This window comes from Halichoeres trimaculatus, unplaced genomic scaffold (genome assembly GCF_033239565.1).
Source record: "Halichoeres trimaculatus isolate MK-OKI-2021-1 unplaced genomic scaffold, fHalTri1.1 fHalTri1_scaffold_4, whole genome shotgun sequence".
In the NCBI taxonomy this organism is placed as follows: Eukaryota; Metazoa; Chordata; class Actinopteri; order Labriformes; family Labridae; genus Halichoeres; species Halichoeres trimaculatus.
In genome coordinates, this window is record NW_027437182.1 from 13,309,678 (window position 1) to 13,336,713 (window position 27,036).

Genomic DNA, 27,036 nt, shown 5'->3' on the forward strand with positions numbered 1-27,036 from the left:
GAAACCTTTTCACACCAGAGCTAAAAGATTTCATTCTTCAACAGAAAACTAAAAAGCACCAGTTTGGTGTTAATCAATGATAAACACCAAACATGCTTTGATCCTCTGGAGGTTTGCAAGTTTGATCTTAAATAGAGAAATATATTGGATTTCACACATCTTTTATGATGAAAAGTTCTCCTGAGCTTTACAACAGTAAAATGGCTGTTTTTGACTCTCAATTGACACAATAAAGTTCAAATGAGAGTCCAAGAAACAACAAACTATGTGCAGCTCAGCCTTTGGAAAAGTGACAATACAGCCTCCATTATGATGAAGTCTGCTGACTATCTTGACTCTGCAGTGTTAACAATGTCTAATACATGTAAAATGAAAGATTTGAATCTCTCAGTGCCCAAGATGACTTTTAACTGATAGAAAGAAATTCAGTTTATAATCAGCAGCACTATGGAGAATCTGCAAACAGTAACTGTTTGATATTCATAACAAAATATCTGGGAATCCAGGAATCTAAAACCAATAAAATGCACTTTTATTTTTAAAGGTGATTCATAGTTTTAAAGCAGAACAGGTGTACTTGTGTGTGATTTCTTTCTCTTATGTCCTATTGTGTCTGAGAGTACAGAAAAGACCCCTTCACTACAATTAAGTCTTTTACATTAAACATAATGAATAAGATAAGACAGGAAATAGCATCACCGTCAGAAAAATAGAGGCAGAAACACCAAAGGCACTTTGAAAACACACACTGTAATACCTCCGTAAAGCAGACAGCTTCTCCCGTTAAAGGCTCTTAAATTTAAAACAATTCGCCAACAGAAACTGAACAAACACGAGACACAATGAAATTGAGCTTAAGTGTTAAAGGGTGGCTAAATTAAAATCAGAGATATGAGCTTTTTAACTCCTGTGTGATGATCTATAGCAGATTTCTGTGATTTCATGTAACCTTAATGTAAATATTTATCTTCTGTTTTTCTGAAAATTTACTGACAACTCTGATGTAATGATATTTAAACAAAACAATGAGACGATTCCTCATCTAGGATAACGTGATCAACACACATATGTCTCAATATGCCTATCGCTTTGGCACATTTCAAGTTAGTCTTTTAAGGTAAACGTACCTTTTAGGTGAATTTTAGATGTTTAGTCTCGCAAATGTTGAAATTTTGTCCTAGCAAGTCATATTTAAAAAATAAATACAACTGACATCATATTTCATACTGGATTAAAAAGGGCTTGCTATTGACTTTTTGAAAGTGTTTTGAGAGGCTTACTGGGAAGACACGTAATTTCCTTTTTTTCCACTGTTTGATGTCAGCACTCTCCCAGCACAGCTCTGAGGTCTGGTATGACGGTGACAGTAGTCATGGCCTCTAACTACTAACAGACTGTCCCTCATCGTGGCATTCAGCCCTCATTAGTGACACCGCGCTGCCATCAGATCTTATTATCTGGAGGGGAACAGAGGGGTGGGGTCTGTGGGGGTTTAGGTGGATAGGAGTAGTGGGGGGATGCCGGCTAATGTACAGGCCTGCTGGAGGCAAAGGGGGAGTTTTAATTACAGGATGCGTGCATTTCGTGAAGTGCCGCACCATAAATCTTGGAAATTACCCCCCTTAACTCCCATCCCCCCATATTACTTTATTCGCTGCTTTCTTTCTCTCTCTGTCTCTCTCCTGAACAAACAAACAAACATGTCCCTGGTGTTTTTAGAGCACAGCTACGCCCAAATGTAGTCACATGTGGTAGAATTGAGTGTAAAAATAACTTTAGATTTTTAGATTTTTAGTGCTGTAGTGTGAACAACATCCACTTCTAATCTGTTAGAAGTAAACCTATCAAGTAACATGGCATCAACTGTTACAGCAGAGATTTTCATGCCATGATGGTTCACCCACAGAGGTTTTCAGAGGTGTCACGGCAGCATTATATTGATGGAAGGATGTGTGTCAATAAGTTTCACTGTTTCCCTGCCAACAGAAGGATCTTGGAGTCTTCAGTGAAGTGTCTTTGGTGTTAGCATGCTCACTGTATCCCTGTCACTAATGCATATCCAGTTTCAAGTCTGATTCTCTAATCACTCTTAACGTGAACATGGACACGGTCTCCTGCTTTGTAGCAACAAACATGACTCTAACACAAGTCCTCACATGATGTGTCGCCTTCTGCTTTTGTCTGCAGCCAGTGTACTTATATTTGATTCAACTTTAAAAATAAGGGGGCAAACAAAAGGAATCAGGATACGAAGATCACATTTCCTACTCATTCATGTCACATCAGGTTATTGAACTGTTTGTATTCACTAATTATGTAAAACTGGATAACAACATGTTCCCATTAGCATCACATTAAGCCTTCACCTAAAAACAATGCCTACGCTGCTATATTAATGAGATAATCAACCACCTATGAAACAAACTTTACACTGATCCTTCATTATGACTAACAAAAACAAACGAAACCATCAGTAACAGGGTCAACCATTTCTACAGCAATTTTTAATGCGTGTTAGGACCGTGAGGAGGAAGTGTCAGGAGAGAAGAGTTACAGCCAGCTGAAGAGACGGCCTTTTGTTTGACTTTTTCAACTGCAAATACACAGCAAGTAACACATTTGACTGTTAAAAGAACGTCAAGATGAGCTTGTTTTTTTTTTATGTCAGGAAACACTACTCACACATGCACAGGGCAAAACCAGGAAAGATGGCACCCGTTTGTCCAGAGAGGGCGCTAAAGTCAACACAACTGAAGCTCCTCATAGGAGCCATGAACTGAAATAATCTTTAGGATGTTGCCTTTTGAATATAATTTAAGTGTAATCCTAATTTCTATAATATACCAATTTATTACAGCATGAATACAGAAGGGTCAGGCAAAAATCCTACTCTTTATGTTTATTTTTTATCAGTCTCTCATGGTTTAATGTTGAATAAATAATGTCACATTTTAGTAAAAAGTCCTGAAAAAATGTGTGCTAATGTTTCAAAAGAGACCAAACTGTAAACCCTTAACCCCAATAGCCTCTGGATGAGACCTTCATTTCCTTCATCTTCTGAACTAAAAGACAGTCCTAAGCGCTATTTACTGAACATGTGGTTCAAAAAGATAGGCCAAGGATCTGCTTCATTGTCAGTATGAGACTAATAAAGGATTCTAGCTTCTGATTGGTTCTTTAGTAATAAAAGTAAATCTTGAGGTTTAGAAATCTAAACAAATTCAGTTCAAAAGAACTTTTCTGTATTTTTCAGATGGGGTCGCATAAATCTCAAGAGTACTAGAAAGGACCGAGCAGACTCAGCCATGACTAAGACATTTTTCAGCATTTCACTTTGACTTTAGGAAACCTGTCTGTTTTTGCACTGCTTGCAGACAAAATTACTGAAATGTCACTTCAAGCAGACACCAGAAACTAGAGGAAAACTGATGCTTTAGCATATTAAGAGCTGAAGCTCTGATCTGTGGCAGGTAAAGAAGATATCAGGGTGTTTCCCTTCATATATCAAACTGTATCGATATAATTCTGTTTCTGTGGTTTTGTATTTGTTGTAAATTGATGTTGTAAAGGTGCCCACTACTCTTCCATTTCATTTCTGACTCTTATTTGACAGAATACAAGGAATCAAATAGAGAGGATAGATTGCAAGCTGTAACATGAGAATGTTGATAACAATGTGGATGTAAACAAACTCAAAATTCAGGATCCAATCAAAGAGCAAAATTCAGAAAAATCAGAGGAATGAGAGAGCTGATCGGGAAAAAAAGACCTTCAGCAGAAAAAAATGGTACACTTGTGGTGACAAATGCACATATTCCTTCTTGTACAATTCTTTCCCTTTCAAAGATGTTGATCTGTGGTTGGAAAGAAGCCGGTAATGGACCAGCTGCATTATGGGGAGTAATAGCTGTTGTGGGCCTGATGCTTCAGTTTGCTTCAATCAGGATCCTGTCTGACCGGCAGGACCACTGCCACCCACCACCACCACCACCCACATACATTTAAACGCCTTCTGTCTATCCATCTCTGCAACTGTCATTCTCTTTTCCCTTATTCTATCTGTATTTCGCTCTTCTAGCCTTTTCTCCCTCCTCACTTATCCGTCATCTAGTACGAGTTTCTCTCACTTCCTATTTGCCCCCCCCTCTCCCGGCTCCATGTTTATAACCCTTGTGTACATTACAACTCCCCTGCTGCCACTAACTGCACACACATATGCAACATATATACACGCGCATGAGCACGTATACAGAGTGACTTTATCAGGCTGAGGTGGGTGTGGTTTTTGTAGGCCTCTATAGGTTTTCATGTGTATAGTATGTGCTGGGGCAGGGGGCCCCTCCTGGATTAAAGCTCTGCTATTCAGATAAACTTCAAGAAACAAGATAAACCACCAGAAAGTGGGCCAACTGGTAACGCTGGGAGCCAGTTCACACCCCTACACCAAACACCCTGATGTGAAAGAGCATTAATCTGCAGGCCTTACATTTAACAGATTTTAGTGCTTCTTAAGCTTTACTTTATCAGCTTTTTCTGGCAAAAATGAAGAAACACAACAAGAGAACACAGTTAACACCAGTCTGTAGTTTCAGCTGTCAAAAAATGTCAGAATGGCAACAGAGGAAACTTAACCAAATCCTGTCAGGTTAGCTGGCACATTTTAACACGTCTTTGACTGCTGTGTGATCGTTTCACCACCCCGACAGTGTATGTAGGTCAGCGACAGAACGTCTGCAGATAAATTATAAACAGGCCTGAGACACACTCAACACAGAGGTTTTATTCTGCAAATAATCAGTAACCAAAGAGCAGCCTGTTGCTGCAGCCATCAAAGCAGAGCTGCTGCTGGAGGAAGGTAATACAGTAAGGGGGTGCATGTGTGTGTAAGAGGGAGAGAGGAGGAGGGGGAGGGGGTCCACTTCTCCCTTAATGCAAATGGCAGTTAGCGAACCAGCAGCACACAAGTGTCACATAGCACATAATAGAGGCTTTGCAACTGAAAACCAAAACTGAGAGGGGAGCGACGGTATCGTCTACATGCTCCCTTACACCTGCCAATCACCTTCATCGTGTCCAGGTCAGGCTTACACACCACACACAAACACGGGAGGGGTCAAAGGTAAAAGAATGAGTGTGTAGTAGTAGTATTAGAGGTTTGAGGAGGGGTGTCAGGTTTTAAAGACAGATGAAACAAGTCAAATTGAAAATAAAACAGTAGTGACCGTTTTTCATCTCAGTCACAGGAAGTGCCTTGAATAAAATGTCTGTTTGTTTTTCATGGTAAACCTGAGGTTTCTTGTTGTAATGTGCAGATCAGTGTGTTGTGCAATAAAGACATGTAGCTGCGCTGGGGACTGCATTCCATCCCCTCCTTTGCATAATATGTGTTTGATTTAGTGGCTGTCTTTGTGTTGTTTTTTTCCTTCCGTGGCTGTATGCAGCAGAAACCAGGTTTACACTGAGACCAAATCCTCTTTAACCAAATGTTGGAGGACCAGTTTCACAACTTCACATTAATCTCAGGAGTCCGTGAGTGGTTTTTCTCTTGAAGGAGATTAGTATGAACTTGCTTTCGACCTGCCTGACTCGCACGACAAACTCTGCTTTCTCATACGCATGAGGTCTCCCCGTGTCGCTAAATGTAATTATGTACAAACTAAATTGGACTCAGAGGTCCGTTTTGAGCATATAGAGGGCTAAAAAGAAGCTGAAATGTAAACACACACATGTAAACATAGAGTGGGGGATGGGGGTGTAGGGTTAGCAGAGGGAGGGGTTGGGGTTGGGGTCTTGATGCGGCTCATGAACACATGATCAGCCATATTCAAACACTGCATTGTTCCAGGCCAAAGCCCTTTTATGAGTGTCATTAATGCAGCAGAGCAAACACAAGCACCAGCACAGCATCGCTTCAGAGTTCCCACAAACAAAAAAGAGCCACAGCGTGTGACTAATCCAATCCTAAACGCTGGGCTGTTGTTGTTCCTCAGATGACTGATGTGGACATTAAACAGATATAAAACTGAAAAGGACAGACAGTGTTAAAGTGACCTGAGTACAGATCTCAAACCCATATTTACTGCTCAGTGTAAGTCAACAGTCAGGTGTTTATCATGTGATGAATATGAAGATTGAGGAAAGAGCACATGATGCTGCTTTTTATTTACGCATGAGCTCTGAGTGTTTACTCAAAGGTGCGTTCCATTTCTCCAGATGTGATGAGTCAAAAACAATAGTACATTTTTATCTGAGTTAGTTAGAAACTCTACGTGAATACAATACAGGCATAAGAATTGCCAATGGAAAAAAATATTTTCTGTTTTCAATACTCAAGAAGATGTTATGCAAAGTGAAAGCTCACTAACAGCTCAAGGATACATTCGATGTCTGTAAAAGCAGTCTTTCAGCTTTCAGTCAAAACAGTTTTTTTTCTGTGTACAGAAGGAATTTTACTCACAAGGGTTAGACCATAATTTAATTTTAGTGCACTAAAGTCTGCTCTCTGAATATTCAAGCTCTAATCTGGTTACCTTCATAAGAAACAGAAGTGAAAGGTTTCTGCTGAGTCTTTTTACCATTTACAGACGCAAAAACCAAAAGTCACATTTGCTTTCTGACCACGAAAGGATGCAGGTTGAAGTCAGACGATAAAAAAGTGCACAACATGTTCTCTAAAGGGAAAGAGTAGTGAAGAGCAGCCTTTGAACAGGATGATTAAACATGGTTAATACTTCTGCATTGACTCTGTGTCATATGCTGCGTTTCCACCAAGCAGTCCGGGTCGGTTCAGTACGGTTTGGTACAGTGAAGCCTGATCCCGTTTGCGTTTCCACAGCAAACTGTGCCCTCTCGCGGTGGGCGAGACGCCGTAGCAGTTTACCCCGCTATTAAATCCAACAAAGAAGAAAACACAACACAGAAAACAAAGAGCACGGATGGAAGACATGCAGCATTTCGTCCTCTCTGTGATTTTCATGTAGCTCTTTGATACAAAGTGCAATCAGGCTTTGTTTCAGAGAAGTCTGTGTGCCGCCAGGAGAAATGCAGCCGCTGTCGGGCTAAGTGACAATTCTTTCGACCAATCAACGGTCTGCAGTGTGTTGCTACACCTTCCAAGAGCGGATCGGTTCAGTCTGGCACCCATACGAAAGGGTCCCAAAAAAGTAGGTTGGCTCGTCTCGGTTTTTAGGGATCTGTCCCGGGATGAGTCAGTGGAAACGCCGCAAAAAGCGTGCTGAGACGAACTGGACCGGTCTGCTTGGTAGAAACGTGGCTATAGTGGCCAATGTGGCCCTGACAGATGCACACAGTATTCATTTGTCAGAGTGCCTGCTTCGCTCTGCAAAAGAAGTCCCACTATGTTTTCAGCTTTCTTGTTATTCTATACTCCAAGTGTATTGTGCAGCAATCACCAAGAGGAGCAAAATGGAGAAGTTGGAGGAGCATGCTGGATGTATGGTGACTCTGAAAATGTTGTGATGCAGACACCACCAAGGACCAATCGCAGGGCTTTTAGTCTGACTTAATGTAAGGCATAGTTTTAAAGGAAGGTAATTCTGGACCAGTGATTCCCAAAATAAACAAAACAAACAAAAAAAAACATTAAAAAAAGTAGGAGTCACATTTGGTATAAACTCATGATCAGTTTCCCCAGATTTCTTTGTTTATACATTAGAGATGACTAAGACAGGATAAGAACGGTGTAAGTGGTGGGAGATTAATGAAACACAGCTAGCCGTGCACATAAGTAGTCCAATATTCTACAGATCAGCTTAATGAAGACCTTCAGCCTTTTTTGTTTGTTGTTATCTGGTTTGGGATTGGCCTTTTAGTGCATTTCAATTGCAGGGTGTCGCTGGTTTCAAACATAGCTATTTTCAGAGCCAGGGGCTGAAAAGTCTGGGAACCCCTAGCATAGACTACAGCGTGGATACAGCACAGATAAATAAACCAGGCTTTATGCTAAGCTTTATTTAAAGATTAATCCTGATCCAGGGAGTCTTAAAATACTTCTTTAGAAAGTCTTATAGCAGAATTAAATGTTTGGTACTTGTTTTCACCTAAAATGACGTTGCCTTCAAGCTTGTGTATGACTAGGGAGAAATGAAAAGCTGTTTTGTTTGCTATTTTCATTTGTTTGCCTGTCACAAAACAAGGGAGTGAGTAACAATAGAAACAAAATACTGAACCACAGAAACACATTGTTACCTGCACTGACTAACAGTCAAACTGTATCCTGACATTAGTACATGTCCCAGATTTCACAATCGCCTGTGAGAGCTGAGAAAGACTGAGTCAGCGCCACACTTGATAAGGACTTGTTGAGAAACCAGATATCAAAATGACGCTCCAACTGATTTCTTAATCTGCTCGTTCTGCTTGACCACTAAACAAAGAGCATCAGAGTCTTGTGGTGACAAGCCCATGTTCTTGTTTTTCTTTGTCTTTGTTGCTCAGGATCGTGTTTAGCTGCTGTTTGCACGACACTTTCCATAGATCGCCGGTTAATCAAACAATGAGAGAGCAGGGCCATGACGTCTCTTTCCACTCATCTAATGTGGAAACACTTTAATATGTGCGTCTTCCTTGCTTGTTCAGCCATACTGTCTCTCACTAATCTTGAGGAGATAGTGAGCATTAGAGACAAGGTATGAGAACTATTTGCCTTTTTTCATACCTGTGAAATCTGTGCTTTGCCTTCGAGGTTTTCGCTCTGAAGGTAATCTAGGAGGAATTCCTTTAAACCACAGCATTGAAACTGTCTCAAATTAGTCATGTTATAAATCTACAGCATATTAAAGAGTATTTTTCTTACATGTAAAGACAAGGCTAAAAAAAGATTACAAGTGCCTTCAAGTCTGACGGAAAGAGGAAATTAGCCACAGCCCTTCATCAGTAAGAAATTAAAGGGCTCTCTTTGTCATGTCCATGAGGGGAGGTAGTTAATCCAGGAGGTGGATGGAGTTGACAGCAGCGTGACAGAAAGTGCCGTGCCTTCGTAATTTGACATCTAAAATTAATTCATCTTTGTCTCCTGTGCTTTCTTCTGTGCCCTTCCCCATCCCCATCCCCATCCCCCGTGTGCACACAATTAACAGCAACAATAGAGCTGTCCGATCACTGATGCAGTGACTGGTGTTTTATTGACAGACGGGATCAAACGCATCATAATCCACACTGACCGGCTGACCCTGTAAAATTCAACCGCATCGACCGAGGATGAGGAGCAAACACAGTGACTGACTGACTGACTGTATCTAAAGTCATCTTATCTGCTACAGGCACATTTACCCTTAAAATAACAGAAATAAGCAAGAAAGAAAAAAAGACAGTGAGTGATACAAACTCTGTTTGCATAGCTGCTGAATAAACCCAAGATTTGAATACTGGTCAAAAATGGCACAAGACCAAGCAACACTGATTTGTAAATCCTTACAGCCATTAACAAGTTTTAACATGAAGCTGATTCAAAAATCCAGTGACGCTTTCCACTTAACGTTCCAATAAATAGCTTATGTATCAATTTCAAGACACAAAGATGTGTTTGTACTAGAAGAAGTTCAGTACCGTGCCATGAATTCAGTGATCTCTGAGGACATGGGTTTTTAAAGAGTGAAATATATTCCTGCAAGGATTTGCCAAAGGATTTAAATACTTTGCTCCAGTTGGACATATCTGGATACATAGTAACCCCCCGCTGACAAGAGTAAAAGGTGAAACCCATTTGACGAGGACATTACACGATATCAGAATGAGCACCATTCTACGCACACATGCACTTCATTCCTGTCAGCGATTGCCAGCTGACACAGCGTGCATATTTGGATAAGAATCAGGAATAGTAGGCAGCTTTCCCAGGGCTCTTAGGGTCTGATGTGTGTGTGTGTGTCAGAGTGATCTGTTCCGACCCAGCAGCTGATGAGAAGTAACACAATGATAGATGCCAAAACTGGGCAGAGAGAAGCAACTGAGGGGAAGTGAGTGGAGCAGTAGTTAAGGATTATTAACCAAAGTGATGAAAGAAAGAAAGTAACCAATTCAACACATCATAGGTAATAATTCTGCCTTACTTTTTCAACTTCATCTGGCTAAAAATAAACCACATCTCATCTCTTGATTATTTTACCCCCAAAATGTCAAAGATTAAAGTCTGACCTTGATAGTAATCTAATGACCGTTGCGTGAAAGCTGCAGGTATTTATTCAGCGCCAGCACAGATGCCATGATAACATTAGTCTGAGGGCAGAAAGATGGAAACAGAGATACAGGAGGTGAATGGGAGTTCAGAACGACACAACAAAATATGCAAGAAATTTTTCACCTGGCCCAGAAAAGAGACGCATTGTGTTACACAGCTGCTCCCCAGTGTACAGACATGGTCGGGGGCTCACACCATTAATCAGAATAATGGGTAGATAGGGCAAGATGGTTGATTAATGGTTGATTACGGTGGTCTCCAAACATATATCCAACACACACAGCCACATGCAGGGCAGGTATCTGCCCATGAAGGTATGATGTCGCAGCCATGTGGCTGATTGCTGCCCAGATCAATACATGGAGGAGCTGCAGTTTGACCTCAAGCTACCCCTGGGTTTGTCCTTTACATGGGGTGTGGGCTTTAAATCTAATTACAGGCTGGCACAAAAATCAAACCTCATGAAGAGTAACTGATATACAGCGAATATACTCCCAGAAATCCCAGGTAGCTACTCACACTTTCCTGTCATAATGTATTTTCTGTTTTCTTACGGTCTGATAAATGTGTTCAGTTCACAAACCTTTAAAAAGCACAAATGCTTTTGTGCATCCTATTTCTCCCTGCATCCTCCTTTTGGCTTATTCACCTGCTTTTGATGATGTATTAAGATAACTTTTATTGACAGTTGTCAGCAAAATATTGTAAAAACTAATCCATTTTGCTTGATACCAGGTAGGAGGGTGCACAAAAAAAAAAAAAGAAAAGTTGGGTCAATTGACCGATGCTAATACCATTACCTATGCCAAAGCCAATACTGATATACCAATATCAACTCTGGGGATGTCCCGATATTACATTTTCACTTTCCGATACAATACCGATACTGCAGCATTGAGTATTGGCCGATACCGATATGAATCCGATACAATATCAGCATTACACATGCATACTTTTATTACTTATTTTGTAGTATGTCTGTCATGTTAGAAAAGGCTTGATTAAGTGATATTATTCAAACAAAGAACAGTAGTCAGCTACAGTAGGTATGAGGAAAAACCGACCCATTCGTTATTAACCAGTGGGTAACAGAAACTGTTTATATCGGAGATTTTAGATGCATTCCGATACAATACCGATACTTGTTTTTTTGCTGATATCGGACCGATATCCAATATCAATATCAGACTGGGACACCTCTAATCAACTCAGGTACTTTGTTAGCGGGTGGAAGTCTACATCCCAGCATAGTAAAAGGCTGGTGATCAGGAGTGATTAATTCAATGATGTTCTTTGTTGGGCATCTTTACCTTTGGGTGGTTGCAGCTATGTTTCTTAGCTTTGTCACATGACAGACATAAAGGCTACCAGGTTTTAAAGCTCTTGTGTGCTCCAGCGGTTTGGCCGATGAGCTGGCCAGCTTCAGAGCTACCAATTAAGCACAGGTAACAGTGTGTTTGCTGCTTACCTGCAGAAACAGCAACAGAATGCTAGCTAAAGTCTGCCATTCAACTGTGTTCATAGGTCTCTCCACACACAACACACTCCCATAGAGGGGAAAACATGATGTAAATCACAGAGAAAACCTGACATCTTTAATAAAGAAAGAACAGGATGTCCCCCAATGTCTATTTCATTATGGCTATTTCCTCGACGGAAATGGAAGAAAGCAGATAGTTACATGTTCAACAGGGATGGGTAATACTCATGCATCCTCAAGATCAGTGTAGTGAACTACTGCCTTTGACGTGAGTCGGAAACACATGGTTCCAACAACTTCATTTTGTCAGCTGCGTTAACAATACACAACAAAGCAATCAAAAATGATAGAAAAATAAGTCAAGAAAGAAGATATCACAACCCCTTCAATCTAAGCATTGTCATATCCACAGCCTGAAACTAGTCCACATGTGAGCAGTATGCAGCCATCATGTGCTGTTAGTCTCTCCCATGGCTTTCTTGCTGTGACATGTCCACGTATCTGCAGTGAAAAAAGCCTATTATCAGTCTGTATTGGTGTGAAATCGGAGTGAACAAGGTCAAGAATCTCCATTTGTTTCTGTGGTGTCAACAGCGCCAGATGCCTCAGACCTCCTGCCACTAACACACAATAACAGAAGGTCAGTTATTATCATACAAACAGGACAAAGCTGCTACAGTGTTGTTCCATGAGTCTAAAGTGCCTCAAAGATTATGGATCAGTGCACTCACGGGGCCTTTTATGACAGTGTCAGAGACGCGCACTCCGCCCTTCATAATATTAGAACTATTGATCAAACAGACAGGATTCAGACCTTGAAAATGTGCAGCGAAGTATCTGTATCTGTGTTTGAGCAATTCCTTAATTGATTCTTTTAGGAATGAATGCTTTCAACACACGCAACCTTTTCAGAAGCACGCAAAGGCAACAGCACACATGCACTGCTTTTGTTCAAATGAATACCCTTAACCGGGTCCACATATGAAAAGATGTCACTTGGTGCTTTTGTTTGTGGACTATGCCAACCATTCAGTACCGATCTTCTCTTGTGCCTCTGTGTTGAGACACAAGGCTACAGTAAAAGGTTTCTTATACTGGGGCAGAAAGGGCAAAAAAAATGAACTAGCACTTAGATTCTTTCTTTAGAAAGGAAGAATAGAGAGATCATAAAGACGATTCACACACAATGTGGGATGTGCAAAGATCCCTGGCTCAAAAGACTGTCTTTCTTTTTTTATGAATACTTCTGCAGATGGAAGTCAGGAGGGGGGGAACTTTGGGGAATGATTACACAAGAAATCACAGAACATACCAAAATAAAATCAATAACACATAGCATAACAGCCAAAGAAAACAGCAGGAAGAAAAGCTAGTCTCAGCCTTTACGCAATCTCTGTTTACATTCCTGCTCCAGCCCCGCTCTCCTCCTTCATATTGAGTGCTTGCCAATTTCCAGAATCCCCGTGGCTGTACAGCCTCTGACATCAGCTGCATGCTGCACGCAGGGCGTTTGACTCCACAGCACGGCTGTGCTTCACAGTCAAAATGAGCATGTAGTACACACTCAGCTTGGCAGCCGTTCAAAGCTCTGTGCCAAGTCAAACGACTTACTTTTTTCCCCCCGTTCCCTCAGTCACACCTACTCTAACTCCTCCCTCACTCTTCCTCCTCCTCTCAACAGGAAAACTCACAGAGGTCTTCCCATGCTGCCCCGGCCTTTTGTTTTCAAGTCATGAACGAGACCCATTAACCTCTTGTTTTCTTTTTGTTAAACACAGATCACTGCCCGCTGAGGTCCCTTCAGGCATGACACAGTGAGTTAAATGAAATCTGTGCTCATAAATCCAACCATGGTTTAAAAAAAACAAAACCGTACAGTGCATCTTATTATAGCTGTGTTGCTTTGGGTACATCGATTATTATTGGTCCACAGCAGAGAAACACAAACACTGAATTAAAAAAAAAGTTGCGAGTAAAATGTTGATCAATTAATGGCAATGTTAAGTGAGGTCACAGTGATTCTGGGTCAAAGAGTGTTCATTGACAGCTAAAGGGTCAGCTTATTTTGGATATGTATAAAAGACGATAAGCGGAGAAATAAACAGGCAAATAAGTGGTATTTTGCATACTGACAACTAATGTGTGTCAAGACAGTGGAAAAAGAAAAAGCCATGAGGAAAAAAATGTTCCTAAGTTCAGCAGACTTCTGGTTCCCTTTCCCAGTAGTTTTTTTTTTTTGACTAAACAAACCTGCAGCTGTTAAAATTCACAACAACATTTAAAATGCAAATACAACATAGTGCAGCTTCTTCATACAACCCTTAGGCAGATCAAAAGGCCTAAATGAGACCACTGAGGGATATAAACCCAACGAGCACTTATCAGACAGCTGCATCAGCAAAAACCTGACTGGCAATCCCAATAAGTGTCGCTCCCAATTGGCTCACATTCGAGCTTCACTTCCTGTAGTCACTAACAGCCCCCTCCCCCTACTCCCAAAGTGTGTGGGTGTGTGTGTAAGCAATTTAATGTTTAATGCCAGCTCCCCTCCATTCGCCCTGATCATGGTGAGTGCCATGAATTTTTAAAGACATCCCTTCTTTACTGTCCATCTGGGCTCCATCTGCCCAGCTGCTGATGTTTAAAGCCGACAGAGACACAGAGGAGGAGACTTCAAAGGCTCGGCATGGCCTCTAGACCATTTCTGTCCTGAGGAGGATATTGTTTATAAAGGGGACAGTGAAGTGGGGCACTTATATGAATGTATACCAAAGCATTGAAAAGACTAAACATTAATGAAACCAGACTGTAACGATACATACACATATTTTGCTAATAAAAAGTTGCTCTGAAGCCAAATACTTCAGTGCTTCTTTAAAATGAATTAACTCATTTACAAACATAAAAGACAAATGTTTAGTTTTATTAAAGATCATACGCAATTTAAGTGGCCATGACTTCTTTAAGCATTAGCAGGAAAAGCTTGCAAAAAGTTAGGCTAGCAAGTTTTGCTGATATAACTATGTTAGCATTAGCATTCGCTGGCTTGGGTCACATAGCTAATGTCACTGCCTGAAAACATTTTCAATTTCTTTGCATAAAACAAACCATCTTAGCTATAATTGTTCGAACTAACATCACATGTGTCACAAGTATAAAGTTAAACATGCTCACTGCGGGATTACTTTGTGTGTTCAAAGTAGAGGTGGGAGATATAACAAATATACTCGATGTATCGCAGGTTGTTGCATGTGAGGTGTATAAAACTAATATAGAGCAACCATTAAGTACAAACAGTCATGTAAATGTTTTCAGACATTGGAATGTAATCTCTTCCGTGATTTGCTCATGCATTGTTTTAGGAGAGGAGGGGAAAAAGTTACTTGCACGTCCCATCAGTTGTGGGTAGTGGGTTCTTGGGGCTTATTTGGGCTTGTTTTACTGCCCGTATGATCCCTACATGATTCTCTCCCAGGTCTCCACAATGAAAAACCAACAAGATATGTTCTTAAGTTTCACTTTCATTTCTCTGTGCACTCGGCCCCTCCCTGCCTCCCTCCTCCCCTGCTTGCTGTTCAGTCACGGCACTTAGCTGTGCAATGCTCAATGCATGATGGCGGAGACAACTTCGTTAGGTGTTATTTTACAGGTGCAAACCAGAATACTGCAAGCTGTAATTTTATCAGATGATAAGGTTCTGTGGCAGAAACAGAAAACAGAACTCTGAGCTGCAAAGTAAACAGGGGAAGGGGGTGAGTCCTATACAATACAACCAGACCCCAGACTTAGTTATCTACAATTGTAGTTCATGTTTTTTTCAAAGTGTAATGTAATATAATAGAATAGAATCAGATATATAATACAATATGATATAATATAATATATTATATGATATAATATAATATATTATATGATATTATATGATATTATATGATATTATATTATATTATATTATATCTAATGATGCAATATATAATCCACCAATAAAATATATCTGAATGAATTATTCTAGTGGAAATATGTAACTACGTGAAGTTTGGTTTGAAATCAAAAGTTAGCTAAACTCAACCTTATTGTGATTTTCCTTGTTTTGCATGCAAGTTCAAAAAACCAACTGAAAGGTCTGCTTGAATCATTATACTGGTGTCCTTTTATGCATAAAAGGGTTGAATTTAACATAAAGTTATTTAGAGGAGAAACCAGAATTTTGATGTATATCATGCATCATGATAAAGCCTAGGAATATCCAGATATTTGTTCGCGTGAAGCCCTAATTCAAGGTCAATATTTGGCTATCTTAATGCTAATTTGAGCTTCTTTTTTCAAAAGAAATTATAATATGTTATACAAGTTATTATACATTTTAAAAATGTGTTTTTTTATAGCTGAAAAATTATATTATCAGTGCAGCAATGGAAGTTATAGTTTAGGGCTATCCTAAATTATCTTTATCTTTCTTGCTCCTACTGTACAATAAAAATCAGTACGCTTTATTTAAGTTTGTCAAAACAATAAAAAAAACTACCGAATTCATTGAATAACAACAAAAATGTTGATGTTTGCTTATTATCAGGGCTTATGGTGTGTAAACTCTTGGCTAAACTATCTCCATGAAACCTTTCACAGCCAGGTCTACTAGGTCTCACTGAAGGTTGAGATAATTTATTTCTTTCCAAACCTCCCCAGCCTTTGATTGGTGGCTAATCGGATGCATGCAAGTTTATTGGCTGAGGGCTAGCTCCTAGGCCATTTACTTAAAAGGAGTGTCTACTTTATCCCTAAATAAAAAATGCAGAGCTCTATGCAACGGGTGATATTGATATGGGCATTTTAAGTGGGTGGATGTATGGGGGTTGCTCAAGGTTTGGGGGAGGGCTGGAATAACTCGGCTGAAAGGTAACTCCAGCAGCAAAGCAAATCAGTTTCAATTACAGAAAAAAATGCAAAGATGCCGGCATAATTTGATACTGTACGTACATCAATCCCCAGCCTTTATTTAATGCTGCAAGGCTTTGACAGATATGAAACCACTGGCAAAGCATCTAGAACAAATTGATTAATTTAGTGACAAGCATGATTGGACATCGGAACAGACAGTGTGTCCTGGCTGGATTTAGTCTGACCTTTCAGCTGAGAGTGTGGAGAGAGGAAGGTGCCCGGCTGAGCCATGTGGAATGTAGATTGGGCCTTACTGATATACACACACGAGGGTGAAGAACATCACCTGAAGGTGCAATTGCATAATGTTTCTTCGACTACATGGCACTTTTGACCTGGATAGTTTTGAAGAACTGAAGACCTGACTAAGGGACATTTTTATTGCATTTATTTCATTTAATTCCTTTCACTGCTCAAACTTGTCTTGTTGGATTGCAGCTCAGTAATAATCACTTTTCAGACTCTATTCACTTTTTTAGTTCCCATTTTCTCAAACACAATGTCTTTTGAATCCCTGTCTCTTGGAATTTCCTCTAAAAAAGGAAGTTTCTTTATTTTTGTCCTTACGCCTTAAGTGTTATTTTTAAAGAGAGACCTTGAACATGTCAGGATCTATTGTTGTTGTAAGCCTACAGAGACATTATGTTTTGTACGGGCTCCATAAGAGACCTGATTTGATCAAAAAAAAGGATAGTTCTCAGTGGGGAAGTGATCCAACTGCAGTCTACTGATAGAGGCATGCAGGGTTTCTGCTGAGGATCTGGGGTTCGTAGTGGCCACATTATCACCCTCCCTCAGGCACATTCCAACAGCCTCCACCCACCTGCCCAAAATAAACTGTACTGCCTTAACCCTTTCCTCCCTGCCCCATGCCTTATGAAAAAAAAAAAACATAATTTAACTCCAGAACACATGGAGGTCTTGTCCTGGCGTACTTTGAATACCTTTTCAGTTGTAAATTATTTTTGCCAGGAGAGTTCAGTTCAGTTTTATCCCCCAACTACAGCAATTGTGTTTAAGGGAATTTCTATTTTTGAGACTTTTGAGACTTTATCATATCTCAAAGATGGACTGTTAGCTTCAATGTAACCCGATGTCTGTTTCAGTTGCAGCAGCATACCCAGAAATTAATGTATAGCTTTCAAAACAAAGCAGGAAATAAAAAGGACTGTCTTTTCAAGATGTGGTTTTTGTACAACCAAGACAAGGCCTACTTTTTTTTCAGTGAATGTTCAAGCTTCTGACATATTTAAGCCTGTAAGCGGTTGACAGATATGAAAAAAAAAATGAAAACCTCAACTTCTTAGATTCATCTTTTTAGCTGTGAAAGCATTTCTAATAACGTATTTCTTGCAGAGGTTTTTACGCGGCTGCACAAATTCAGAACAGTACATTGTAGACACGATGCTAAAGGCTAATTTGACCAAGATGCAAAAGTCAAATGTGCTCTGATAACATATATTAAAACACAATGCTACATCCTTTTGACTCTTAACCTCTCTGTGAAGCAAAGAAAATGCAGACATTAACTCTGTAAGGGTATGAAACACTGACGCCTGCACAGTCTTATTTCAACATGAGTAGAAGAAACCACAAATGCCCTTTTCAGAAAAAAAAAGAAGAAGCAGAGGAAAAATGGCACCCGCTGAATACATATTAAGGCTGAAATCACTGACTTTGATATGCATTGGGTTAGAATTATCAGGGGAGGGACTGCCCTCATCATAACAGGCCTATCATTTATGCTTTACACATTGCACATGCAGCACTTTCGCAGTGGATTCACATGGAAAAGCTACAATTATTACTAATCACCGTAATCATCCAAGCCCTAAATTAGCCCTGTGTGAATAACGTACAGGGCTAAAATCCTGAATTTACAATATTATAACCACTCAGCAGTAAAGAAGTTGGGAGCCAAGACTCCCTATAAACAGATGTGACAGCTGCTCCACCCCATGTTTCATCCACTCCTTTTATTGTATTAAAAAGCAGAGGGCTTTAAAGGAGATTTATAGTTTCTGCTGTGTCTCCATAGTAGGAGGCGTAGTGCTGTATAGGCGTAACATACGTTTAATCAACAATAGATTGGGTAACACTATCTTAGCAGTCAAGATACTGGCTGCCTTGATTACATAACCGTCGGTGACTGACTGACATGTCATGATAAAAATGTACACTGTATGTCCTACCTGACACATGAAAACCACCAACTGTTCACACAGAGCTTTTACACAAGGAGGGTCCGACTATTTGGAGGAGTAGAGTACAGCTTTTACGGCCCTTTAACTCCCTCAGCTCTTTAATTATAAGAAATAGGCCTTCAATTACACAAGCTGTGGCTAAGCTTGAAAATGAGGCACATGCCGATTTCATGACTTCCACTGAATTAAATTTTCCTCTAACATTCTGTAGGTTTGAACGTAAAAGAAAGTGAAAAACCCAAAAGTGAGAATTTCTTTTAGAAGAAAAAATCCTCTTTATATAAAATAGAAAAAGCAGCCCTTGCGCTAGAACATTTTTCATGGTTTGAGATGTGGCTGCAGTGTTTGAATTACAATAGCAGCCGCCATTGCGTCATATAGGCTGCCTTTACATAAAACCGTGGGTCTATGTGCCAGACTACACTCCAAGCAAAGGTTCTTCAACATAAACTCACACACAGGTTTTAAAGTTTCATTACTTAAAAGATTGTACAAATTGACAATTCGCTGCAAGATACTCCTGCTTAACCTGCAACAAGGAAGGGTTATTGCAAATTCTCCACTGCAAGTAAAGGACGCACATAGGTAACTGTTAGTAAAGGTAAATCTTGTTTGTCCTTATCTATAAGGAATGTTCCTGGTTATTACCTAATTTCCCCAAACAGATTTCTTTCATATCATTACATAACATTTCCTAGATTTTCCCATGTGTATTATGAATTGTATCTCTCTAAGAACCAAATCTAGCAAAAATAGCAGTGAATCAAGTATTAAATATGAGTTATTCTTTTTTTTCTATCACCAGTAGCCCCCAGTAAGTAGATTTTACAGTTCCTAAGTCTCTCACCAGCAGCCCTCCATCTAAACTTAGCTGTTGACAGACTTAAATCTCTTCACGTAAACAGCCTGTCTTATTCCACAGGGGCCTCCCTCATAATATCCAGCCCACTAGCATGTTTACAGTAAACGCCCGCATGGTAAAGCTGTTAAAATGCAGCCCCTCCTGTTCCCCTCTTCTCCTGTGCTCAGCTTCTCTTCCTCAGCCTGCTGTTCTATTCATGGCAGGAAATAACTTTTTTTTTTTTTTTTTACTCTTGGGGTATGTATGTTAGAAATGTCAATTCTTAGCAGCAGTAAACTCACACACAAGAAAAACTGGGTAAGAAAAGCACATATATGAGCAGATGTAAACTGAGAGAATGTCATGTTGTGGACACAGCTTTAAAGCTGATAACTCAGTTAAGTGGGAGTTTTTATCTCACAGTAAGTGGAACAGGCGAGCATACTTTCTTGTAAAAACAGAGCAGAGGGAGATCAGCTGTATGGTGTGACACACTGGCATCCTACCTGTCTGAACTGCTCCTCGTAGGTCCATTCCCCATGGTCCTGAGCGCCCAGGTGGCTGTGCGTGGCGTGGGGAGGCAGGATGGCGACTCGAGGCTCCTGGTCAACACTGGGACGTGCCTTCAGCAGCTGGGAGTGCGGGTGAAGCTGTCGATGAGGCAGCAAGAGGATGCCCTTCCCAGGAGCCACTGCTTCATGGCCAGTTGGTAGACCTTCTTCTGCCAGGTCATCATCAAAGTCTTCCTCCATCTCACCTTCAAAGTCTTCCTCGTCCCATTTCTGCTTACTGTAGAACAGAATTTGTAAAATAAATACACGTAGAGAAAACACATGGTGAGAACAACCTGATTAAATAATGTACTTACATCTGCTCCTCTTCATCAGACCCCATCATGTCCTTGTAATGCTCCTCCCCTTCATCATTTTCATCATCCTCATCCTCCCCACCACTGCTGCGCTCTGACATGGGGCTATCCGACACCCTCTGCAGTCCTGCTGCCGCTGCACGCATGGCTGCCAGCGCCGCCATCTGGGCCTGCTCCGTCTCAGGGGCAGGGCTCCCCATTGGCTCGTCCCTTCCCACTCCCCCTCCACCTGTGCGGATCTGAGTGTGCTGTGCGGCTGCTTGCTGCTGAAGCTGCTGCTCCATCAGCAGCTTGGCCCTCTGCTGCCTGTGCAGGTTCTCCATGACGGCCTGCAGCTTCATCTCCAGGGAGAGCGGCTCGGCGTTGAAGCTGCCTCCTCCACTGAAGAAGCAACCAATCAGAGGCCTAGCAGGGGAACAATGGTCAAACCTTCTGCCTGTGGAGAAATCGTCAACTGAGCTGGAGGCTTGGAGGTTATGGTTGTGTGGGTAAGTGGGTCCTTGAGGAGTGGAAGGAGGAGGAGGAGAAGGAAGAGGAAGAAGAGGGGGGTCGTTCAGAACTCTGAGACATGCAGTCAGCGGTCAGTCGCAGCTCTGGTGGAGACAGAGGCCTCTCTCTTGTCTCAGTGAGTTTTCCTGCAGCGAGGGGGGAACTGAGGACGGCGGCTTAGCTGAGTTGCACAGAAATCAGAGAGGCACAAGTTTCGGAAGCCAAGGTGGGAGGACAAAAGTGCGCTGAGAGACTACAAAGACCTGAGGGAGAGAAAAAAAAACAGGAGTGTTAGACAACTACTTCCCCCGTGTTCTCCACCTTTACGTGAAGGGAGACAGCTTTTTTTTTAACTCTCCCTCTTTCACAAAGCACTCTGAATCAAAGATGCAGCCCAATTTGATGAGACTTCTGAACCCCCCCTCCCAAAATAACCCATAAGTTGTGTTAACTGATGACACAGCAACAAAAACCCACTGTTTGCTGAGAAGTCAGTTAAATTAATCAAGATTTCCACAGGTATTACTGAAGTTTTCTAAAAATGTTTAGAGTTGCAAAAGAGCAGGAAACTTCGACAAAGAAAAAGCCAAATTTACACACTAAAAAAAAGCCGAATTTAGTCATCAACCCACACAGAGCATTATTTTGCAGCACTTGAGGCGATGACTGTTGTGCAACACGTGCAGCGTTACTCACAATCAGACCAGACAAGCTGCTCATGCACGACATAATGCTTCAACCTCAACAACAAGGGGAAGTGAAATCACAGGAAGAACCGTCACTTTCTTCACCTGGTTGGCTCACAGCCAACACCAATTTTGGCACAACACCAAAAAAGAAGCAGCGTCAGACAGTTTTGTCTCGAAACAGACATGATTAATATTCAGAGGTGTGACTTTGCTCAGGTATGACTGCTGTGTTTTTCCCCTCAGCGAAAAGATTTCTACAAATGAGAAACTTGTTGGGAGTTTTTTTTCGTTGCAGCTATTGTAGGCGGTAAGTCTTCTCCTACATACCTGTTCCCAAAAGTGCACAGGTATGCAAAACAGGGTAATGAAAAAACTATACGTGGATTTTTGACTCTGTGACTCATGATGAGTAGGAACTATCAATTTTGCATAACGTATTTTTCTTTTGCCAAAAGAAAAAACTGTTAAAAAAAAGTGTTTCAGCTGTGTATTTTACCTTCACAAAAAATGAAATTGTATAATCTTGCATATGGTCTGATGCTATTTCAATATAATAAATATTTCAGCTACAAGACACTGGGAACTCAGATGCCTGCTCCCTGTTTTCAGTTATAATCCAAATCTTGATGCTTCAGAATTACACAAGAAGCACAGCAACAGTCGATCCTGTTCACTTTGTTTCCAAGTTAGGAGTTTGTGAAAGCTGCAGCTTCAATCTGTCAGTGACAGATAAGAGTTGTGCACAGAGTCAACAGCTTGTGGGGAAATGAATTCTGAGTGCAGGTGTCTGACTGGCTGGGATGCCAGTCATGACAGGAGGCAGCGGTGACTGTACGAGCCCACTCATTCAGATGTAGTGACTAATACACAACACATGACTAATACATGAAAGACCTGAGGAGGCACCAGCCACTGATCTGATACTCTCAGAAAGTCCAGGCTTTCATTGAACTTTTATACAGGATGAAAGTATGAATCATTTAGTACCAGTTACAGTTAAGGTTTTGTCAGTGGCACAAGCAACCCAGACACTGCACTCTTCCCTGGAAAACAACAATCAACAGAGATCACATGAACTTTAAATGTACAATGCATTTTTAAACATAACCAAGTTGCATTTGATGATTTTAGAGCGACTGTAACAACCTGGTGACAGACACAGAGCTCTGCAGTGCAAATAAATGAAGTGCTACATTTTATTTAAGGAGCTTATTTTTCAGATGGAAAATAATAATAATCCTAACTGAATAGCACCTTATCGGCTGTGCCTATCGGCAGAAATTTTCATATCTGCCGATACCGATAAACGTGTTTTTAAGCTTTTATCAGCCGATACCGATATTGTGCTGATAATATCGTGCATCCCTATATCATACCATACCATAAACTACCATAAACTACCATAAACTACCATAAACTACCATACCATGTATACCCTACCCTTAGGGATGGGTGTCTTTCACATTTGAAACGATACCGTACCGATGCCCGGTACCTGGCAATAGGTACCGGTGCTCAGCGATACCAATTTTCTGTACTTTTTTGTGTTTCTGTGGTAAAAAATACCAATTTGTTTAGTAATAAAATACATTTTTTTTATGACAACACATATTTATTCTTCATTAAATAACCTTGCAATGCTGTGTTCATGTCCAGCATGGAAAATTGGCAACCCTTCCACTCCCTTACAGTCACAAGTATTGTACTTAAACATGGTACCTTTTGATGTTACATGAACCGGTACCCAGTACTTTTGACAGAATTCGGTCGGTACCTTTAAAAGTACCTAATTCGGTACCCATCCCTACCTACCCTAAACTACTCAACCATAGCAACCAGAGCACACCCTACCCCTCTCAACCCTAGCCTTTCCTGAACCACCGTACCATGCCAAGCATACTCTACCCTAAACTTCCATGCCATACTGTCCTTATGTGATGCCACTTAATGACATTTAAGGAATTTCAATAGAACTACATCAAGAAAAACGATATCTAATTAACTACAGGATACTAAATATCCATCAAAAGTCACTGGCACCTCTGTGAGTCATGATGTAGAACGGTGAGTCAATGTGAAAAAGAAATCTGTTCAGTGTGGGTACCTCTTTAGTAAATATTGATGAGTGGCACAAGTGAAACTTCAACAGTATAGTAAGCGTCAAGATGATGAAACATTAATGTTACATTTTTTGTCTAAACCCTTGCAAAAAAATAACCTCTCTAAAAGTAAAAAGACTTATAACACACACAGCTGTTCTTCCATTCCCTGCTCAAAATACTTACGGTAGCAAAGGGAGTCATTATTGAGGTGAAGATTGGGCTTACCTCAATAATTCAGACAAAATATCTTTCGTAAATTCCAGTGCCAAAGCAAAACATGCAGCTGTATTGTAGAAAAGTAACATGTTTTATTGTCAGGGAGGCAGAAAGCAGGTTTTCTTTCTATGTCTTGAGTCTTGTGTGACAACTTAGAACACTATGAGGATTTCACAAACACTGATGAGGAAGAAGCGCTCCACATAGTTTCTATATGCTGTATCCTGGATATCAATGTTACCCTGACAACTTTTTAATCAGCCAGTAGAACTACGTAAGAATGAAAGCCGACAATAACTCAGTGTTCATGTCTCTGATTCATCTATGAGATAAAACATTCCTCACTCACTGAATCTCAAACATCCAGACATGTGAATAAATCATGAGTGCCACAAGTGAGACACCTGATGAGCTGATTCACCTTGTTTTCGTGGAAGAAAACAATTCTAGATATTTCTTTCACTGTACTAGTTTCCTGGAGGACATGCAATGTTATGTGATGCATTGCCGCTCAGCTGACGCCTCAGAAAAATTACATTTGTTCACAGGGAACATTAAGTGCTACCTCTTCTAATGCGTCAAAATAACAGCACTTTATGCCTCTGTGGTCTGGAAGAATCAACGAGGACTGAACCACAATAACAAGTAAGGAGAAAACCCAGAAGACGAAATGCTCTCAGTCTTGATAAAACACCAACTTGCTGAAGTCAGCAAACAGTTGGTCAGATGCCTGAACCACAAAGTGAAATACTAAAGCACAAAGTTCTGCCGACACAGCAGCAAGTCTTAGAGGTGTTGAACAAAACTGAAAAACGGCATATGAAGCCAGACCATTCATGCAACACACAGGCTGTGTATTCAAGAAATGTTACACAAGGAAATAAGAGCTGTGAAACTTGTGTTTCTTCAGCGGGTGAAGGAAGTGACAACTGACGGAGCAGATGCAGTGCGGCAGCCGACAGATATTCAATATTGATTCATTACATTCTTTACAGCGAAAGAGGCACAACTGAATGGCTGCAGTTGTCAGATGGTGAATAGCACCAGTATAAGCAGGATTAAATCATCTTACCTAACTGGATCTGGCCAGACTGAGAGACAACTTGTCTCTGTAAGATAAAACCTGACAGTGGGCTCAGAGACACACCAAGGTTCATGGGTGGCACCTTATAAGTGTCTACTAATTTTGCATTAAGTGACACAGCAGAACAGCCTGCACATGCTCCGTTTATTACTCAACATATCAGGTAGTCAAAACTAAGTGCAAATAAGCACGATATATCATGTTCACTGCATGTTTCAGCCAAACCCCCCCACCCCAAGTGTGTCACATATGTCATTTCAAAGACAGAAGTGATTACAACAAAGCTCCTCTGTGGACTCTTCCTGTGGGGAGGGAAGCAGAAGTGGTCGCTTCGTTTCATGCCACTGTTCATTTCAGGGAGCATGATTTCAGACATGTTTTATGGTGGAAACTACATTTCACCATTTACTATCCACACTACCTCCACTTCCTCAAACGAGAGAGACGCTTTGGAGCTTATAGAATTGTTCATATATGATCGTGACTTGCGTCCTGAAGTAATAAGGATACAGAAGAAAAACACAGAACTAGATGTTCCAGTCTGACAGCACATTCATCTGGTGTTCTGTGACTGTTTATGTTTTTCCTTCAATAGTAAACATATGAATTGTTTTCATTTTCAGTTTAAAAAAAAGAATGAATGCATCTGCTCTAAATAACCATTAGCAAGATAAAGATTCACACACTAATCTGAGGTAAGAACATTGCTTCAGGAAGCTGGTTTTGGAGCTAACCTGACCACTCTTTGTTGTAATTTTGCGGTGAAAAAAGTCTGGTGGTTGAGTTTGATATCTTCTTCTCACACTTTCTGAAGAACCAACCCTTGGCTTGGATTATAAGTAGAGCCCGACCGAATAATCTAATGTAAGACTATGATTCGGCGTTTTAACGTCGTTTAAGTTGCTCATTGTGTCTTTACATTTTTAATTTTTTGATACTTACTGTGTTAAAATTAGACTTTTTTATTAAAGGTGTTTACAGTTTGGCTTTTTTATTTATTATTGTGTTAACAGCTTGTTCTTATTTATCATTGGTTTACACTACAGTTCTTATGTTGACAGTTTTATAATTTAAGTTCCTTATTTTAATTTAATAGTGTTCTGTCTCTGTCTTGAATCATATGGGTATTAAAATGATTTGTGATTACATACAGTATACATCCCGTGTATATCAATGAATTTATTATATATATCAGCCGATATATCGGATATCGATTGATAAAATGAATATCGGCCAATATACTGGATATCAGCTATTGCCCCCAGTATCGTATCGGCGTTGGCATCGGCCCCAAAAATCCCATATCGGTCGGGCTCTAATTATAAGGTGTTTAATATCTAACTCATTTTTAAGCCGAAAACAGAAATGTGTAGTTTCTTGCTGTTTCAATTGCCTCAGGAAGTGAAGAGTTTTTCTTTGGAGGTGTGAGTTGCTACTAGAAAGCAAATCTGTTGGGTGCTTGAGTGTAGCCCATTTACCGCCTGTCAGAGCGCTTGAGAAGCTGAGTAGTGACCTACTTTCTTAATGACTGTTGAAGTTAAGACTTGAAGAAGAAACATTAAAAACTTTAACAGAGGATTCCCATCATAGTGTCATTGAAGGATTTCTGCATCGACATGAGTTCTGAGCTGCTTGTGTGTTCACACTAGACTGAAGGACAAATGAATATCCTGCTACAACGCCATAGGACAGCTTTACATGCAAAACATTACAGTAAAAAGCAAAGACAGCTATCTGATTAGCTGCCAGACATATTATCCCTCATCAAGTCATTTTCCCTTTATTTCTACTTTTTTTAGCGTGGGGGTAGAGGGATCACTACAACTGATTAGTCTCAAGTACATAACCTCCATACCCACCCAGCGTTCAGCACCCCTGCTTCAGTACACCACAGTGACCTTAGACCTCATAGAGGGGACAAGGAAGA

General features: G+C 40.5%; 1 protein-coding gene across 2 annotated transcripts in view; it reads right to left on the minus strand.

Annotated features, from left to right (window-relative positions):
- The window catches only part of arid3a (AT-rich interactive domain 3A), a 49,130-nt gene that overhangs the window by 12,874 nt on the left and 9,220 nt on the right, over positions 1–27,036 (minus strand). For both annotated transcript variants that reach the window (XM_074668885.1, XM_074668884.1), the window contains exons 2-3: positions 20,530–21,281; positions 20,168–20,450 (exon numbers count right to left, since the gene is read on the minus strand). In XM_074668885.1, the coding sequence (XP_074524986.1) occupies positions 20,168–20,450; positions 20,530–20,870 (624 nt within the window). In that variant the 5' untranslated portion in view covers positions 20,871–21,281. The remainder of the gene's footprint in view (positions 1–20,167; positions 20,451–20,529; positions 21,282–27,036) is intronic.